Below are 20,902 nucleotides of genomic sequence, written 5' to 3'. Positions count from 1 at the left end.
AGCACTGAACATCTTAATACGTAGACGAACCAGGTTCTCCTGATTATTATTATGTACGACCTTTTTGTATTCAGTTGTAAAAAACGGGATGAAAGGCTGAATACGTAAAAAAAAAAATAGAAGATGATGTAATGTGATACATTTATTATCGAACCATCTTTTGTAATACAAAAGACAAGGTAAGGGATTAAGGAAACCATTGCACTACTTTATAAAGTATAACTAGTAATAACTCATACAAAATGTACAAATGTGTTAGAAAATTCATCATCATCAACATTACAGACTTTCAAATGATTTTGGTTACAGATAAAATACATATTGTAACTATGACACTATATTAAGTGTTTCATAGTGAGAAAAAAGAAGTTGCATGGAAAAAAGACAGCAAAATGCAATAACATGGTTGCAACATTGTCTGGAAAGCCATAAATAGTGGGACTGAGGTAATTGCTACTGTACCAAGCAACAGAAAACAGTACATCAATACAACTGAAAAACACACTGGATACATCCCGTCCCCTTTTTCGTTTATCCAAAAAAAAAAAAAATCTTTTTCACAGGCTTGACATGAGTGATGAAGAGTGGATCAGTTGAACACGCGTGCGCACACGCAGTTTGTGAAGGCAAAATTAGATAATACGTCAGCGTGATCACGTCTGGTGCAAATTGTATTGCAAAGAAATGCAAATGCATGTGAACACTTGTTCACCACCATCTATAAAGCATTTGTTTGGATGCTATATTGAGCCAAATTAACAATTGTGATAGTCATAAGGTACACCATAAAGCCTTAATGAACATGATATACAGTATGGCATTAGAGCATTAACCTGACAGAGAGCATATCATTGTGTGTTTAGGGGGTACTGAAGAGTGTGGCACTGTGGCACAGGCTCTCCCTAAAGGAGGAGACAGAAAAATACACAGGCTTACAGACCATAAAGTACATTATTGTATGTGTACATTACGTGTATTATTGTTGTTCCAAAGTAGGTCTTTCCACGGTTAAATCACAGTGTACAATATATTTTCGCAGGCCATACTGAGTGATATCACATAGAGGAATGCTAAAATACACACACAGAAATACAAATTAACTGACTATGCCAATTGCAATGAGCAGAGAGGACAGTTTGTGCTATTAAAGATGGAAGTACTTACAGAACATTCCACTAGAACAGCAACAAAGAAATCTTTGGACTGCAATTCCTCCCACAAAGTTTGTTACATGTAAACAGAACTTTGTTTTCTACTAATGCAATGTCTTTGCTGTGCATGTTTCAAAGGCCATTTTTAGTAAAGAGTGCACAGAAGGCAGAGCAGTGTCAGGGGTTTATTATTCCCAATTTAAAGCAACATGTTAAGAAAAGTGTACTGTTCACAGTCCTTTTGGAGGTGTGATGAAAGAATACGAGTCCCATTTATGTGCGTGAGAACTGGAGTGAGGATCACCATTTGCCTGGCATAACCAAAATTGCGAGAGAGGAGGGGGTGGGTGTCACTCAGAGTCTCGCTGAACCTCAGATGCATCAGCTCGACAGATAGGACAGGTTCGATTAGCCTGGACAACACAAAATCATGAGACAGGAGCCATGTATGATATCAATATGTCTTACATCTAGTCAGAAAAAAATGACAAAGGAATTGGACCTAATCCTTTTAATCCAAAGCACAGACTCGTCCACGGCAAAATCGTGCGTGCATGTTAGCTCAGTAGCAAATAATTCCCAGCATCTTCATTATCATTATCATTATCATCAACATTATTCTTAGTCGCTGTCTATTACAATTGTAACGCAGCAACAAACTGGGACATTTAAACTCAGCAAAAAAATCTTACTCACCTTAAGCCACTTGTCTACACACTTGGCATGAAACTCATGATTACAGGGCAGAACCCTTAAAAGCTGGCGGGACTCAAAGTCACACATGCAGACCACACACCTGGTGGATCGACACATTGATTAATTGGTTGAACAGTTACTTTTAAACATTCATTCAGTCTTTTTCAGTTCTACTTATCCTCACTAGGGTCATGGGTGTGCTGGAGACTAACCCAGCTATCTTCAGGCAAGACGCGGTGTTCACAATGAACTCAGTCATGTTTAGCTTCTTCCATTTTCTAATAATTGCATTTAATGATCTCAAACAGTTCATTCTAATTTAGAACTGTAAGTGGAGTGTAGGTTGACCTTTTAGAGGCGAACTAACAGGTCTTTGAGGACCAGAATTGTTGGTGGTTTGCAGGTGATAAATACTTATTTGCAGCAGTAACATACAAATACATGTTTAAAAATCTTTTTTTTGTTTGTTTGTTTTTTAAACTGTAGATTATGTCTCACAGTAGACATGCACCTATGATGAAAATTTCAGACCCCTCCATGATTTCAAAGTGAGAAAACTTGGAAAATCGCAGCGTGTTCAAATACTTATTTTCCTCACTGTATAGGGGAATCTCCTGTTCACAAACCTCTTCAGATCATCCCATAAATTTTCAGATTCAGGTCTGGACTCTGGCTGAGCCATTCCAAAACCTTTATCTTCTGGGGAACCCATTCTTTTGTAGCTTTTAGCGTGTGGGTCTTTGGGTCATTGATATTCTGAAAGATGAAGCCGACGAGAACATCTGAACTTGATTTGGGTTAATTTACAGCCACTTTAAAATGGTGCCAGGTGTGCAGATAACAATTTAACATGACCAGCATTTAAAGGCAAAGTTTTCGTCGGTGTCCATTACAATTTTAAGACGGGAACAAACTGGGAGATTTAAACAGCAAAAAAACCTGACTCACCTTAAACCACCTTACAAAAACCTGGTATCTAAACAAGGGTGTTTGTACTTTCTGTTACTTTTTGTTTCCGCCTGCACATAAATGTAGCACTCTTTCCCTCCATAGGTTGCCTGTCTCCAGTATATTTTTTATACATTCATTTTAAGTAGTTTAATAGTTTTTGGGGATTCGTTTAATGACTTGTAATTTCCCCCATTCTGATACAATTTTTTTTTTTGTAATTTGTTGTTTTCAGCTTTGTTAATTGTTTGATCATCTACAATATTTGCGAGTCTTAATAATAAAAAAACTTATAATTTATATATACTAACTTATATGTATTTTTCATTACAATATCTATTTTACAATGTTTATAGGGATGACACCCGGGCTCTAAGGCCTACAATATAAGCACATTTACCTGTGGCCTAGATCTTCTTTTCCTTTCGGCTTGTCCTGTTAAGAGTTCGCCACAGCGTGACATCCTTTCCCATGTAAGCCTATCTCCTGCATCTTCCTCTCTAACACCCACTGCCCTCATGTCTTCCCTCACAACATTCATCAACCTTCTCTTTGGTCTTCCTCTCACTCTTTTGCCTGGGAGCTCCATCTTCAGCATCCTTCTACTAATATACTCACTCTCTCACCTCTGGACATGTCCAAAACATCCAACTCTGCTCTCTCGAATCTTGTCTCCAAAACCTCCAACTTTGGCTGTCCCTCTAATGAGCTCATTTTTAATCCTATCCAACCTGCTCACTCCTAGAGAGAACCTCAACATCTTTACTTCTAACACCTCAAGCTCTGCTTCCTGTTGTTTCTTCAGTGCTACCATCTCTAATCCGTACATCGTGGCCGGCCTCACCACTCTTTTATAAAGTTTGCCCTTCATCCTAGCAGAGACTCTTCTGTCACATAACACACCAGACATCTTCTGCCAGCTTCCTCCATTCCTCAGGCATCCTCTCACTAGCTAGAATTCTGTCTGTCATTAAGACCGACTGCTTTTCCATTTTTTATTCTTTTTAATGTCCTTATAACTTGTCCCTTGCTAATTGTTGCCACTTCCAATTGCCTCTTCTACTCTTCCTTTGCTCTCATGGTCTTCATTCATCAACTCCTCAAAGTATTCTTTTCATCTATTGCACACACTACTGGCAGCAGGCAACACATTACCATCTCTATCCTTAATCACCCTTACGTGCTGCACATCCTTCCCATATCTATCCCTCTGTCTGGCCAACCTGTAGAGATCCTTTTCTCATTATTTGATGTCCAACCTGGTGTACATGTCGTCATAAGCCTCGTTTAGCAGAAGTGCCGGATAGTTTATCTAATATTTATGAGAATTGTGGTAGCAATGAAACTAGAGAGTTTGTTAAAGTGCAATTGTGCATAATTTTGGACAACGTAATTACTTACTGATGCAGATGAATATCCCCTATTATTGGTTTAATTATTGGTAATACACAACTAATACACAAGTACATGTATTATCATCTGTATTGTTTTTCTTTTACATTACTATTAACAGTGTTTAATTTTCTTCCAGAGCTTTGACACAACATTGGCACCTGCAGCAGAATCACTTCAGCACATGAGCCCGGCTTTTAAGACACTCACAGTGTTTGCTCAGACTGGTGGTTGTTGGGGTTGAACCTGTATGATGGAAGTTGTTCTATATCGGCCTTAGTTAGGCCACGTGGCTTGGCTTCTCCAAGACGCTCTGCAAGGTTCAGCAAGGCCTGGAAGTTTCATAAAGAACAGGAAGGGTCAACATTTAGAAATAACTTATATTAAGGAGTTGTTACAGTTGCAAGAACAACAGAACTGAGTTGCTGTGAACAGAAAGTCAGATTACCTCATAGTTTTCTACCTCTCCATCATCAACATCAAGCTCCAGACTGATGGCGGGAGCTACGTTTTGTGGGACAGGAAGCATGGACCTGGTTGAAAAGAGATAAAGGTGAAGGTTTCCCTTATGTCTTCTTAATCAAACATCAAGCTTGAGGTTAAAAACACTCACAGGAAGTATGGGAGGAAGCTTGGGTGAAAGCTTGAAGGGGGCACAGCTTGCTGGGAACGAGCGGGGTAGCGTCGGCTGGTGAATCGCCGTGGCAAGAAGTGAGGATAGGGCTGTGGAAGATCAGAAATCTCAAGTTTAAACAAAATATATTATAAAACCAACATAAAAGTACTAAATCAATGGACTTACTACGGTGAAGAGCTCTTGTGACAGGGGTTCATGGTGTGAAAGAAACTGGAGTGGTGCGGTGGGTGGAAGTGTAGAAGGAGGCTGGTGATGGTGGCGATGGTGGTGATGGCCATAGCCAAATCCTCCACTGAGCGAGAGCTGCTCTCCTAGAAGTTCAACCTCATTTTCAATCCTCTGTAAAGGCTGAGAAAAAACAAATCAATATTTGGAATTTAATGAGGGAAAAAAAATGAAACTAAATTTATAACAATGCCATCTATTACCGATCGTTGCTGTTGTGTTTGAAATGGCAAGAACTGGCTGTGGGTGTGGAGGTGTGGTGGGTGATGAGCCAGATGGTGTGGAGGGGAAAGAAGGAACTGAGGGTCGCTGGATAGCAGAGAGGGAAAGGCATAGGGCACTGGCAAATGTTGCATTGAACATGCCTGCAGCATCTGAAAATGGATGACAAGAAATATGCACAGTGTCGGATCCTGCTATACCACATCCTGTCACAAGGAGGCAATGTTAAACAAGAAAATTTCTTGCATTTGCCGATTCTAACAGGCACAGTACAGCGCATCTACTCCCCCTATGTGCTCTCACCGGGTGATAGTGTTGTCCAGTACTGAATACCACACTACAGGCAGGAACCTGTTGTTGTGAAGAGCAGCTAGGGGGAAGGTGTTGACCGTTACACAGCGGTGCTGTGAGGCCATGAGGTGTGACAGGGGTCACAGTGTAGGAGACTGCTCCGCTGCCCTGCTGAAGCTGGAAATAAACAATACAACAGTTAAATCACATGCACAGGCACAGACACAAACGCAAACACAAATACAAAGCAGATCTAACACATACCTGTTCATGCAAGTCCATGACCATGGCCCCCTGCTGGGATGTTGGATGATGCGGTTGCTGCTGATGGTGGTGATGTGCAGCTGGGTGCAGTAATCGGGGAGACAAGGTGGGGGGACGGAAGGCTCTGTGATCTTCTGAACCCCCACTTCCATGTGTGGGGGGTTGACTGTAGGTGTGCGCTGGGTACATCTGGTGTGTTGAAGAATGCAGGTTGCGGTGGAAATTTTCATCCTGGCGCTCCGATGCCGATGGGTGGAGTACAGGGCCTTGTGTCAAGGGGTGATGATGGGGAGGCAAGTGGCAAGCAGGTCTGGAGAGACGACCACGCTGACACCTAACCGGAGGGCTGGGAGAATGATCAAGGGTTTACATTTAGGGCTCATATCAGCCAACATCTCAAATTGTGGCTCTTAACCCCACAGTTTTAGTGAGTCAGTTTCTGGGGTTTAGCTGAGGTCAGGAAAAAAAAAATAAAAAGACAGAGAGAGAAAAAGAAAAGAAAAAGGCATACCCACACACACGCACAACACACCGTGCCTAAGTGTGTCTGCTCTGTTCACCTGACTCACATGATTTGAGACAACATCCTGCTTCGCTACCATTTGTTAAACCCAGAGATAGACGGATGTGTTTATTTACAGTTGAAGCCAGAAGTGTACATACACTGCAAAAACACACATTTCCTTTTTTTGTCTCACTGTCTGAAGTCAAATTAGACAAAAGCCCTCCTGTGTCCCTGAAAGTCAGGATCACCGAAATGATTTACTTTTATTAAATGAAACAATGAGAGAGATAATTGTATATTATTTTCTTTGAGATAAAAAGTTTACGTACATTTCGTTAGTATTGAGTAGTATTTCCTTTGAACTGCATGACTTGGGTCAAATGTTTTGGGTAACCTTCCTCAAGCATTTGAAAGTACTCTGCTGGTATCCTGGCCAAAGCCTCCTGACATAAAAGAAATAACTAAGACACATTGGTGAGTTGCCTTGCTTGCACACGCCTTTTCAGATCTGCCCCTAAATTTTCAATGGGATTCAGGTCAGGCCTTTGTGATGGTCACTCCAAGACATTGACTTTGCTATCATCAAGCCACTTTTTAACCATTTTGACAGTATGCTTAATGTCATTGTCCATTTGGAAGACCCATTTCGGACTCAAATTTTAGCTTCCAGATGTTGCCTTAATATCTCCATGTAATGTTCTTTCTTCGTGGTGCTGTCTATTTTATGAAGAGCTCGAGTTCCTGTTGGAGTACAACAGGCCCACAACATGCTTCCACATCTATGTTTCACAGTTCATATGGTGTTCTCAGGTCTACATGCTTCCTCCAGACATAACATTGATCATAATGGCATACCAGCTCCACTTTAGTTTCATCAGATCACAGGTCTCTAGAAGTTAAGATCTTTGTCCTGGTGCCTTTTTGCAAACAGTAATCTGGTTTCTTTATGAGTAATGGCTTCATTCTCAGTGAGTGGCCTTGGCCTATGTAGGCCTTACCAGCTTCACCCAGCATCTTCACAGGGTCTTTAGCTTTTGTTCTGAGGTTGCTTTGTACATTTCAGACCAAAACATGTTCATCTCTGGAACACAGAGCCTGTCACCTTCCTGAGCAGTGTGATGGCTGGGCATTCCCATGATGTTTATACCAGTGTGTAATTGTTTAAAAAAAATGAATGTGTGACACCTTCAAGCATTTGGAAATTGCACACAAGGATGAGGCAGACTTGTGGAGGTCCATGATTCTCTCTGATTTCTTGGCAGATTTATTTTGAATTTCCCATGAATTCGAACAAGGAAGTAGTCTTTGAGGTGTGGCCTTAAATACATAAAGGTGTGCCATCAATTACAGGTAACTCATGTTGTCAGTTAACCGATCAGGAGCTTCCAAAGTCATGACCTCATCATCTGGGCTTCCCCATGTTCTTTAAAGACGTAGTACTTTGTGTATGTAAACTTTTCATCTAAAAAATATATATAAAATTCTCTCTCATTGTGTCATTTAACAAACTTAAATAATTTGGGTGATCCTGACTGACCTGAAACGAGATTTTTAGTCTGATTTGACTTCAGACAGTGAGACAAAAAAACGAAACGTGTTTTTGCACAGTATATGCAAACATTTGGCTTTAACTGTATATGATGCATATTAAGAGTAAAGGAGGCCGATATTCAATATTTACAGCCAATTATTGGTGATATTGTCAAAATTTTAAATAATGCCAACTTCATTCTTGAACAACAAATGACCATCATATAATTACTAAAACACCTTTTCAGATTCACAACTTTTTTTGTGTAAGAGTAAACATTTAATCAAAGAAAGTGGAGGACACTCCCTGTTGCAGCAGTATGTCTTGTAAAATTAAATGAAAAATTAAAACAAATAGTTCCAAATGTTCAGGTGCAATAAATAAGTACAAAGTACGAATAAATAAAGTTATCCTAAAATTTCAATAGAACTAAATTTTGATCTTTCACTAATATTTGTTTTAAGTTAAAACAAAATCAAAAAGTGTGGCAAGTTTCAAGGCAGCAACGTCATAACTGAAAATCTAAGTAAATCGACTAACTAAATAAATGGAGCTATAAATGGACTTTTACCCAGTTGTTAATTGATCTCTGACCAGGTGTCAGATTAAGAAGAAAATACTGTTGATTAGCGTCAAAATGCTGAGCGTAACAACATTACGTCCTTGTGAACAGTGCTTTTCAGGGACGGCAGACATAAAAATTAAATAATAAACTGTGGCAAAAATGTCTGGCACTTGCCTAGATGAAGCTGTGCATTTCTGAACTTATCTCTATGGCAATGGCAAAAGTCTCATTCCCTGGAAAGCAAATACCGTAATTTCTCGAGTATAATGTGTCCTGAAGTATAATGCACACCCCCAAAGTTGACCTATTAAAAAATACAAAACAGGAAAACCCTTCTACCGATGTACAATGCGCACGACCAATTTGCTGCTACCCATTCGCTCAAAATATTAGGAATGATCTGTATTTATATTTTGTTAGGTTTGTACTTGTATTGTTTTTCAAAAAACTGTCCGTACAACAATTATTAATAGTAATCATTGTGCAAGTGCTGATGTAGCGGTAATATAATCTCGGGACAGTCCTGTTCCCTGTAATTGTCAGAACAGAATCCTTCAATCAACTAAAATAAATGCTCAATCATGGACTAACATTTTATTAATACTGTTGATAACACATTTTACAGTCTTAAATAAACCATTTAACACTGTTTAACTTGAGCATTTTTTTGCATTAAATATTCGTGCATAAAACGTTTGTGGATTTTGCAGTTTATCCTCTACATTACACATCCTTGGCCAAGACTTCAAATGAAGCATCTGACTCCTCTCCAATCTGAAAAATATCCATCGTAGTTACCTTTAGTGCATTACTGTGTGTCTGTGGCCTCTGCTTGGTCAACATGGTTGCTCCTTTAGCAACATCACTTGGTTTGAGACCATCATTGTGTTCCAGAATGGTGCTGGTCATTATTTTTGCCCCAACCATACTTCTTCGATAGCTCAGAAACACGCAGACCAGATTCATGCTCAGCTATCCAATCCTTCTTGAAGTCAACAGTTTTACGCACCACTTTCCTTTTTTCAGCACCAGCAGTTTCACTTGCCTTCTTTGGAGCCATGATCGGGGGTTAATGTTGCTCAATTTGAAGAAAAAAAAGTCACTACAGTACTGGGAAACATCCGCAAGCAGAGGAGTGTGTGAGTGGAGAGGAGTGGTTGCGCCACGCGCGTTCGTGCGCATGATGTCTTTTGCGTTTTTTTCAAGGGTGCGTTCGAAAGCACAATAACAAATCATCGTGTCTCGCTGGTCAAGTTGTTCGAATACCGATTTTCATTCAAAATCCAAAGCAAAAAAAAAATCTCGAAATTTTCGTTCAAAAACTGAGGTACCACTGTACGTAGAAACGGGTGTAATGGGCACATTTTAAAAAAAGAGAGCATTTTAATTGTCTGCGCCCTCCCGTTTTTTTAATGTCCCCATTACACTAATTTCTACGTAGTTAGAGCTCACGTTGTTTTGATACCCACCTGAAGCCATTTCGCTTTCGTTGTTTTGGACTACCGAGCTACTTCCGGTTTGGCGGCATCATTGGCATGAGTGATGACATTTCTTTTAAAAGCAGTTGCACAACTTAGCCATTGTAGACGACATTTTTTTGTCTCGGTTTACGTTAAAACAAACTCACGAGCAATTGTTTCTGATCTTTGGTGCAGTAGCAAAAAACATGCTATGCTAACGATTGTAAAATGTAAGCTCCCCGAGGAGGTCTGAGGGCTCAGTTTGGGGGTGCACATGACTGTAATATATATAAATGTGTAACATACGACATAGAATGTCATATCGAAATGTATACGTATACCTTTTTGACCACCCTATGTACCTATATACGACTATACATTGTGATTGTAGTTTTTATTTTTCACCCATACCTAAATATAGTAGGCTCTATTAACTTTTTGAAAACATTTTGGGAAAAATTTGTGCATTTGAGAAATTAAGGTAGTAAGTCAAATTTGTATTTTTTTTTTAGTTATTTTTTATTCTTTGACCATTGCGATTCTATGTTCAACTGATGCAGGGTTAGTTTTGTGCACCAATAAAGTATATACAGTAAAGAAAAATATTTGAACACCCTGCTATATTGAAAGTTCTCCCATATACAGTAAAGAAAATAAATATTTGAACACCCTGCTATATTGAAAGTTCTCCCACTTAGAAATCATGAAGGGGTCTGAAGTTTTCATCATAGGTGCATGTCCACTGTGAGACAATCTAAAAAGAAAAATTCAGAAATCAGAATGTATGACTTTTTTTTTAATTATTCATTTGTGTGATGCAGTTGCAAATAAGTATTTGAAAACCTGAGAAAACCAATGATAATATTTGGTATAGTAGGCTTTGTTTTTTGCAGCCCTATGGGGGCACAAACCAGTGCAATCTGTAGGCTGGTCCCAAGCCCGGATAAATGCAGAGGGTTGCGTCAGGAAAGGGCATCCGGCGTAAAAACTGTGCCAAACAAATATGAGCATTCATCTAAAGAATCCGATACCTGATCGATCGTGGCCCAGGTTAACAACGCCCGCCCCCGGCACTGCTAACCTGCAGGGCGTCGGTGGAAATTCAGCTACTGTGGGTCGAAGACAAAGAAGAGGAGGAAATCTACAGCCTACAACTGAATGTAGGGACTTTGAATGTTGGGACTATGACAGGAAAAGCTCAGGACTTGGTTGACATGATGATTAGGAGAAAGGTTGATATTCTGTGCATCCAATAGAGCAGGTGGAAAGGAAGTAAGGCTAGAAGTTTAGGAGCAGGGTTTAAATTATTCTACCACGGAGTAGATGGGAAGAGAAATGGAGTAGGGGTTATTTTAAAGGAAGATCTGGCTAAGAATGTCTTGGAAGTGAAAAGAGTATCAGATCGAGTGATGAGACTAAAATTTGAAATTGAGGGTGTTATTTATAATGTGGTTAGCGGCTATGCCCCACAGGTAGGATGTGACCTAGAGTTGAAAGAGAAATTCTGGAAGGAACTAGATGAAGTAGTTCTGAGCATCCCAGACAGCGAGAGAGTTGTGATTGGTGCAGATTGTAATGGACATATTGGTAAGGAAACAAAGGCGATGAAGAAGTGATGGGTAAGTACGGCATCCAGGAAAGGAACTTAGGGGGACAGATGGTGGTGGACTTTGCAAAAAGGATGGAGATGGCTGTAGTGAACACTTATTAACATATAGTGACCTACAAGAGCGGAGGTAGAAGCACGCACGTGGATTATATTTTGTGCAGATGATGTAATCTGAAGGAGGTTACTGACTGTATAGTAGTGGTAGGGGAGAGTGTAGCTCGACAGCATAGGATGGTAGTGTGTAGGATGACTCTGGTGGTGGGTAGGAAGATTAAGAAGACAAAGGTAGAGCAGAGAACCATGTGGTGGAAGCTGAGAAAGGAAGAATGTTGTGCGCCCTTTCGGAAAGAGGTAAAACAGGCTCTCGATGGAAAGCAGAAGCTCCCGGAAGACTGGACAATGACAGCCAAGGTAATCATAGAGACAGGGAGGAGAGTACTTGGTGTGTCTTTTGGTAGAAAGGGGAGAAGGAGACTTGGTGGTGGAACCCCAAAATACAAGGAGTCATACAAGGAAAGAGATTAGCGAAGAAGAACTGGGACACTGAGAGTACTGAGGAGAGGCAAAAGGAGTATATCGAGATGCGACGGAGGGCAAAGGTAGAGGTGGCAAAGGCTAAACAAGAGGCATATGAAGACATGTACACCAGGTTGGACACGAAAGAAGGAGAAAAGGATCTCTACACGTTGGCCAGACAGAGGGATAGAGATGGCAAGAATGTGCAGCAGGTAAGGGTGATTAAGGATAGAGATGGAAATGTGTTGACTGGTGCCGGTAGTGTGCTAAGTAGATGGAAAGAATACTTTGAGAAGTTGATGAATGAAGAAAATGAGAGAGAAGGAAGAGTTGAAGAGGCAAGAGTGAAGGACCAGGAAGTGGAAATGATTACTAAGGGGGAAGTCAGAAACGCACTACAAAGGGTGAAAAATGAAAGGCAGTTGGTCCTGATGACGTACCGGTAGAGGTATGGAAGCAATTTGGAGAGATGGCTGTGGAGTTTTTGACCAACTTATTAAACAGAATACTAGCGGGCGCAAAGATGCCTGAAGAATGGAGGAAAAGTGTTCTAGTTCCCATTTTTAAGAACAAAGGGGATGTTCAGAGCTGTGGGAACTATAGAGGAATAAAGTTGATGAGCTACACAATGAAGTTATGGGAAAGAGTAGTGGAGGCTAGACTCAGGACAGAAGTAAGTATCTGCGAGCAACAGTATGGTTTCATGCCTAGAAAGAGTACCACAGATGCATTATTTGCCTTGAGGATGCGAGTGGAAAAGTACAGAGAAGGTCAGAAGGAGCTACATTGTGTCTTTGTGGATCTAGAGAAGGCCTATGACAGAGTACCAAGAGAGGAACTGTGGTACTGCATGCGTAAGTCTGGTGTGGCAGAGAAGTATGTTAAAATAGTACAGGACATGTATGATGGCAGCAGAACAATGGTGAGGTGTCCCTTAGGTGTGACAGAGGAATTTAAGGTGGAGGTGGGACTGCATCAGGGATCAGCTCTGAGCCCCTTCCTGTTTGCAGTGGTAATGGATAGGCTGACAGATGAGGTTAGACTGGAATCCCCTTGGATCATGATGTTCGCAGATGATATTGTGATATGCAGTGAAAGCAGGGAGCATGCAGAGGAACAATTAGAAAGATGGAGACATGCACTGGAAAGGAGAGGAATGAAGATTAGCCTAAGTAAAACAGAATATATGTGCGTGAATGAGAAAAGTGGAGGGGGAAGAGTGAGGCTACAGGGAGAAGAGATAGCGAGGGTGGACGACTTCAAATATTTAGGGTCAGCAATCCAGAGCAATGGTGAGTGTGGTAAGGAAGTGAAGAAACGGGTCCAAGCAGGTTGGAACAGCTGGCGAAAGGTGTCTGGTGTGTTATGTGACAGAAGAGTCTCTGCTAGGATGAAGGGCAAAGTTTACAAAACAGTGGTGAGGCCGGCCATGATGTACGGATTAGAGACGGTGGCACTGAAGAAACAACAGGAAGCAGAACTGGAGGTGGCAGAAATGAAGATGTTGAGGTTCTCGCTCGGAGTGACCAGGTTGGTTAGGATTAGAAATGAGCTCATTAGAGGGACAGCCAAAGTTGGAGGTTTTGGAGACAAGATTCGAGAGAGCAGACTTCGATGGTTTGGACATGTTCAGAGACGAGAGAGTGAGTATATTGGTAGAAGGATGCTGAGGATGGAGCTCCCAGGCAAAAGAGCGAGAGGAAGACCAAAGAGAAGGTTAATGGATGTGGTGAGGGAAGACATGAGGGCAGTTGGGGTTAGAGAGGAAGATGCAGGAGATTGGCTAAGATGGCAAAAGATGACACGCTGTGGCGACCCCTAACGGGACAAGCCGAAAGGAAAAGAAGAAGAAGAAGAGGCTTTGTTTGCAATTACAGAGGTCAAACGTTTCCTGTAGTTGTTCACCAGGTTTGCACACACTGCAGAAGGGATTATGGCCCACTCCTACACACAGATCTTCTCTAGATCAGAGAGGTTTCTAGGCTGTCGCTGTCAAACACAGAGTTTCAGCTCCCTTCAAAGATTTTTCATTGGCTTTAAGTCTGGAGACTGCGTAGGACCAGAACCTTGTTATGCTTTTTACGGAGCCACACCTTGATTTTCTGGCTGTGTGCTTCAGGTCATTGTCATTTTGAAAGACCCAGCCACGACCCATCTTCAATGCCCTGACTGAGGGAAAGAGGTTGTTCCCCAAAATCTCACAATACATGGCCACGGTCATCCTCACCTTAATACAGTGCAGTCGTCTTGTCCCATGTGCAGAAAAACACCCCCTAAGCATGATGGCACCATTCCCATGCTTCATAGGAGGGATGGTGTTCTTGGGATTGAACTAATCATTTGTCTTCCTCCAAACACTGTTCGTGAAATTATGACCAAAAAAATTAAATTTTGACCACAAAACCACAAAAGTTTCTCCCATGACTCCTCTGTATCATTAAAATGGTCATTGGCAAACTTAAGACGGGCCTTAACGTATTCTGGTTTGAGCAGGGGAACCTTCCGTGCCATGCATGATTTGAAACCATAACATCTTTGTGTATTACTAACAAATACCTTGGAAATGGTGGTCCCAGCTCTTTCACGTCAATGACCAACTCCTGTCGTGTAGCCCTGGGCTGATTCCTTCTTTGTAAGGATCATTGAGACCCTACGAGGTGATATCTTGCACGGGGTTTCACTCCGATTGAGATTGACCGTTATGTTTAGCTTCTTCCATGTTCTAATGATTGCTCCAACAGTGGACCTTTTTTCCCCAAGCTGCTTTGCAATTTCTCCGTAGTCCTTTCCAGCTGTGTGGAGTTGTACAATTTTGTCTCTGGTGTCTTTTGACAGCTCTTTGGTCTTGGCCATGTTACAAGTTTGAGTCTTACTGATTGTATGAGGTGGACAGGTGTCTTTATGCAGCTATTGAACTCACACAGGTGCATCTGATTCAGGATAATACATGGAGTTGAGGTGGACTTTTAAAGGTGGACTAACAGGTCTTTGAGGGTCAGAATTCTAGTTGATAGACAGGTGTTCAAATACTTATTTGCAGCTGTATCACAAATGAAGCGTTAAAAAATGTACATTGTGATTTCTGGATTTTTCTTTTTAGATCTCTCTCACAGTGGACATGCACCTACAATGAAAATTTCAGACGCTTCCATGATTTTGAAGCGGGAGAATTTGTAATATAGCAGGGTGTTCAAATACCTATTTTCTTCACTGTATGTATGTAACTTGAAGGGTTCAGTACATCAAACAAGGTTAAGAACCTATTCTAGACAGAAATTAGCTGCAAAAAAAATCTTCAAAACTTGAATACCTGCGTCTGTGGCGAGCGGGTGTGAGGGATCTTTCTTGGTGGTAATGTGCATGCGGATGTGACTGTCTCCTGCTCGGAGGTCCCAACTCCCAAGGGCGAATGGGGGGAGAAGGGGTCGATGACGGTGGGGCAGAAGAAGTTAGCTGTTCCAAAACAGCATGACCGGACAGCCTCTGGCGCTTTGGACTGGGGCTTTCCTCACTCTGGGCAGGGAAGGGTGGAAAAGTGGAGGACGTGAGTGAGAAAGAAAGAGGAGGGTGAGAGAAAGGGGGCTGCGGTTAGTGACCCATAGTGCTCAAATCAAATCAATTTCACTGTGCTCTTCCATCCCTCTGGTCAAAAATCCATACAACTGCTTAGACACTAAGCATCTTTGTGACTCATGGCATTTCCTGTATGTGCACACCTCTGTTAGTGTGTGAATGTGCCAGCACATTGCACCACCAGTACTCAGAGACCTTCGGGGCTCATAGTCACTTCCTCTTGCAGTAAGGAAATGAGAAAAAGGGCAAGACAAGCTCTCACAGCCCCATAAGGGAATCATTCATCCACACCATCAACTGGTTGGCTGTATTTTCTGAAAGAGTCGACAAAAAGACACGGTGACACAAAACTCAGTCACACACACGCACACACATTTACTGAGTGGTCATCTAGGTTGAGATGGAGTACAAATCCTCAGTCAGCGCGATCAAGTCACCTGTGAGTCATATAACATACTGTAAGGTAAAGACTCCCTCACAGTCACGCCAGTACCTAGTTATAGTCCAGGACATGTGCTCGCCCACATGGAGTAGAAGAACTCTGCTAGTTTCCTTTTAAATAGAGTGGAATATTTGAATTAACCATTGGTGTAGTGTTGCCATTTGTAATTTGTGTGTGTGCGTGTGTGTGTGTGTGTGTGTGTGGTGTGTGTGTGTGGTGGTGGGATAAAAAAAAATAGCATGTTATAAAGTGTGATTAAAAAAAAAAAAATGACTCAGCGGTTGTGGCTTTTCACGTGCACACAGCTCGGCAACCTTGAGAGCAGTGTGATAGCTAAAAGGAAACAGCTGGAAAGCAGACTGTGGAGACAAACATGTATGCACCCACACAAGCGCACGCACGCACACAGTTATGGAAACGCCTCCAGACATACACAGTCACACATGGACAGCTGCCACTGTTTGTGTTCTATAGCCTATAAAGAACAACACCTACTGAAGCTGCTTGGAGCCCCACTGCGTTGTTCTAACAAGCCTGAACTGAATGTATTCTCACTCGAGATTCAAATGCACTTTAGTGCAGTTATGAATTGTGCAGCCTGGGTGAGAGCTGAGCTCTACCATCTTATGGCAAAGGCAACTACAATGGTTTGAGGTCTTCATGAACAAACATGATTGGAGGGCAGTAGAAAGAGGTGTGCACAAAGCAAAAACAGGCAGAGAACCAAACAGCCTGCATTGCATCACTGGTAACAAGTGGTTTTGATTATTCGTGAAACTTCCCTTATCCCACAAAGCCATGATACACCCAAATAAAAGCTGTCATGGATGGTAAGTTTTGTTTCATTATGTTCTCGCTGGATTAAATAGCTTGTAATAGGTTAGCACAATGGAGTGCAGCATGCTATAATTCTATTTTAACTAATTTAATACCAAAGACGTATTTCTATATACTTAAAAAAATGCTCATATTATATCAAAGGTGAAGTTTAATGTCAGGGGAGAACATGCAAACTCCACAGGTGAGGCCATCTTGGAACCCCGGTCCTCAGAACTGGGAAGCAGATGCTCTAACCAGTCGCTGAATGTGGCACTTGAGTTCAGTTCCAAATGTGAAAATTGTAAATAGTTTGTGTTGTATTTTTAAATAAACTTTTTTTGTCAAAACCACCTCTTTTGTGTTAATGCTGTGGTAAAATTGTTTAGAGCTGTCACAAAAACAAAAAATATTAGTGTCAAAGTTATACTTGAAATGGATCTTTCCTCAAAAAGCTCGTTTTGTTTTCTTGTCACCAGAGAGGAGTTTTGGTGAAACTTACCTATGTTCTACCACCAAGTACTCCTGAACAGAAAAAAGTACAAGCAAGCTTTTTATTTTTATTTGAAAGATGGAAGTCTAATCTTTCATTTGGCGGGAGCCATGTCTATATAGCTATAGAACACAATATTCTGTGTGCCTTAAAAGATCAGTCAAAATCGTCTAAAATCAGTGGGAGTGGGGGGGGGGGTTCTCTTTTGAAAAAGGGCTGGGATTAAAGGACTTTAAAAACATAATAAAAATTTGACAGCCTTTCAATGACTTAGGTACTTTAAATTACTTCCTAAACTTAACGCCTGGATGTTCATAGCACAATCCCAGTGGTAAAATGCACCTGACTACCCCTTTGAAATGTAAAACAGGACTTTCACCACTGAATGATGTTGGCCTTCATTCACTACATCCAATCTATCAGAATTCAATCCGTAACTCAAAATAACCAACAAACAAAATACATTCAATAACAACAGTGTACACTTTTTGTGATAGGAGGTGAAACAGAACTCAGTGTGCAACATTGAGGTAAGGGTCTGTGCTCTTAGTTAACCCTCACCCTGTTGTGTAGTTATGTAGTGAGTGGAACCTCCACAGTTTGGATATACACTTTGTCCTTTAACATTTCCCTTGCAATATTTCTGTGGCAAAACAGGGGCTTTAGTTTGGAACCAATGAGTCATTGGCTACTTAGATTTTGTGTCCTATAAGCAACTTTGAGTTTGTAATTCTTTGATACATTATTTAAAGTAAATGCTTCAAAATCGGCATGGGACAGTATTAGATTTTGATCGTATAATAACCTTGAGCAAAAATATTGCAATTTAATGGTATGGCTTTATTGAAATTACATCTTAAAATTTATTAATTTGAAATTTTTGTATAAATAACTTTTGGAACTGTATATAATATTTGATACATTAGTGTACATACCGCGATCAGTTAAAACAAACGATTTCTTTTTTTTCCCCAAATAAAATCAAACTACATTACCTACCGTCAGTGAACAAAAACTTCTACCTTAACAAAAACCTAAATTAATTATTTCTGTGAAAAGCACTTAAAAATAAAAAAATAAATAATAAAAATCAGTAGAACCTCAATAGAACACACTAATAAAGGTTCCAAATCCGGTGGCAAAGGCGAACAAAAAAAAAAAAAAACATTACTGTACCAAAAATAGCATGTGTCAGACTCCAGACTTGTGTTTGTATTTCTCAGAGCCACACCACTCCCTCTCCCTCCATGCACAATAGAGAATAGATAGAACAATCATCACATGGCTGCCACCTCAATGCCCCACATTCAACATGGCCAACACGTAAGCACGGAAAGAACATCTTTTGGATTTGGATCTAGTCGTATTGTGTATTTGTGACTCAAAAATATGTCAGTCCCATCTCTGCATGCATTGCACCGCAGCGCAAGCAACAACAGCGGCAATTTCTGGAACTGATAAACTTCGACTGCGAGACATTTCAAGGGACAATGGAAATTATTCTTGGACATATTCTTAAGCTCTAATGATCCATTTGATCCGCTATCCATTATATTAGGGTCTGCTTTAATGGGGTTTCACTGCATATGCAGTCTGCATTAAATGAGTATAAAACAAATGAGACAAAACAAAGTTATAGTTGTGAAACTAGTTAGATGAAATAGCACAGTAGAAAAAGTTATTACACAGAAAATGAGTACCTTAAAGCTATTTCTCTGGTGTTTTGCTCTCTAACACATTTTAGCCAAGGTGGTTAGCAATGTAATTTGCGTCGGTAACAAGTCTACAGCTTGGACTCTCGAAGTTGGTTGCAAAAGTTAATTTCAAGATGTTCACATAACCTTCCTTCTTCTTTCGGCTTGTCCCTTTTCGGGGTCGCCACAGCGTGTCATCTCAGATGAACGCACATATGTTTGGCACAATTTTTACGCCGGATGCCCTTCCTGACGCAACCCTTCTCAGGGAGTGGGGGCCCCAGTGGGATACGAACCCACAACCCCTGGTTTTCCAAACCAGTGCTCTAACCACTGAGCTACGGGGCACATAACATTACCTTGAATTTGTCAGTGTGTTTAGTTGCACTTTCATAAATGTGATGATATATTTAAGGTATAGCTTGCTTTAGCAGCCACACTACATAGCCACGTTTTGCATATCCCTCTTCTACCAAAATTGTAGCCATCTAGTTTTCCAGTACCAAAAATAGATAAAATGGAATACCCAAATCAAACAACTTCAACAAGGTGAGTGGGCTGACTTGAATTTTCGCACTGGGTGGTGAGGGATCATGTCACTGTAGCTGCACACTGCTGGTACCCTGAATTTTCCATATTGAAAACTTAAAACACAAAATAAATCATTATGTTGACGGTAAATTTTTTGAGATTTTGGAACCATGGCTTTTTAAAACCACGGTATACCTTGAAACTAGTAATTAGCCCATGTCTACCTCAAAATATGAACATTTTATTGGACATCAGGAGAATTAAAAGAAGGAAAAATAATACAGTATGTTCATTTGTCTGAAGGTGGAAGTCAGACAATAAACACAGTAACACACATAAATATAAAACTTCCCAACAATCACTAAAAATAGCCAAAATCAACATATGTTGGAATTTATGGTGCGTAATTCCTGTCTCTAATGTTGCAAACTACAGTCATTGCTGTTTCTGAAGTTTCTCAATTATTTTTTTCATGTAGTATGAAGACAACTTTCTAATGGTAAAATAAAAAAATGTTTTGAATAATACCAAAAGGTAATTTGCAACATTACTTTATTTACTGCAATTCTTGCAGAGAATGGGTAGCACCACCATTTCACCCCTACACTCAAACCTCCGTGTGCCTTTTGACCCCACCCACCCCAAATACAACACACTGTATCCTTTATTCCAAGCTCATCCCAACCCCAAAACCCTTGGGACATCCACTGTGCCCATTTTCATATCCAAGCAAGCCTCTTCCATCCCAAGCCTGACATGTTCCCCTCCTACTGCATATGCTCCAAAATCCTATTCGACCACCCCTCATCCCTCTCACCGCCACTATGACACCAGAAAAGCTCAATTCCTCTTTTACCCCTTATGCTCTCCCGTATGCTTGATATCTCCCCTTTGCCATGCCTGCCTATCCTGTACCAGACCCTGGCCAGAAATTTGAGGGGACAATACAAAAAGCTTTTAGATATCATGGGTGCACCACTCACACACGCACTATTGACCATTAGTATGAAAGTTTGATGGGCCTGTCTACCAAGGTTAGGGGGAGTGAAGTCTTCCCAGACGACAGAGAGTGTGTGTGTGTGTGTTGCACATGTGTGAGTCGTCCATCGATATGGCCTCTTTTTTTTTTTTTTTTTTAATCTGAACATACACATGGGCTGGTCCAAATGTTTCCACTAAACCCAAAATGCCAGGGTATACTCAGGAAGAGAATACAGCAACTATGCTGACAGAAGATGAACACATGCAGTGCCTGCCAGCACAGCTTAGAAACACTGTGAACAGCACTGGGGGTGATAATACAGCACATTCTGCAGTGTGAGGACCACAAACACACTCCCT

General features: G+C 40.9%; 1 protein-coding gene and 1 non-coding gene across 5 annotated transcripts in view; both read right to left on the bottom strand.

Annotated features, from left to right (window-relative positions):
• Positions 1-129: 129 nt before the first annotated feature.
• Positions 130-20,902, bottom strand: part of rnf38 (ring finger protein 38) — a 38,723-nt gene continuing 17,950 nt past the window's right edge. For 3 of the 4 annotated variants that reach the window (XM_061830051.1, XM_061830052.1, XM_061830053.1), the window contains exons 4-13: positions 15,323-15,525; positions 5,827-6,172; positions 5,575-5,739; positions 5,253-5,423; positions 4,990-5,172; positions 4,801-4,910; positions 4,636-4,720; positions 4,398-4,519; positions 1,848-1,947; positions 130-1,564 (exon numbers count right to left, since the gene is read on the bottom strand). In XM_061830051.1, the coding sequence (XP_061686035.1) occupies positions 1,502-1,564; positions 1,848-1,947; positions 4,398-4,519; positions 4,636-4,720; positions 4,801-4,910; positions 4,990-5,172; positions 5,253-5,423; positions 5,575-5,739; positions 5,827-6,172; positions 15,323-15,525 (1,548 nt within the window). In that variant the 3' untranslated portion in view covers positions 130-1,501. The remainder of the gene's footprint in view (positions 1,565-1,847; positions 1,948-4,397; positions 4,520-4,635; positions 4,721-4,800; positions 4,911-4,989; positions 5,173-5,252; positions 5,424-5,574; positions 5,740-5,826; positions 6,173-15,322; positions 15,526-20,902) is intronic. The other variant, XM_061830054.1, reaches the window with a different exon arrangement.
• Positions 19,306-19,378, bottom strand: trnas-gga (transfer RNA serine (anticodon GGA)). Its single transcript has one exon. It is a non-coding gene; the product is annotated as a tRNA-Ser (tRNA).

Source organism: Syngnathoides biaculeatus, chromosome 9 (genome assembly GCF_019802595.1).
Source record: "Syngnathoides biaculeatus isolate LvHL_M chromosome 9, ASM1980259v1, whole genome shotgun sequence".
In the NCBI taxonomy this organism is placed as follows: domain Eukaryota; kingdom Metazoa; phylum Chordata; class Actinopteri; order Syngnathiformes; family Syngnathidae; genus Syngnathoides; species Syngnathoides biaculeatus.
This window is presented reverse-complemented; position numbering and strand designations above follow the sequence as displayed.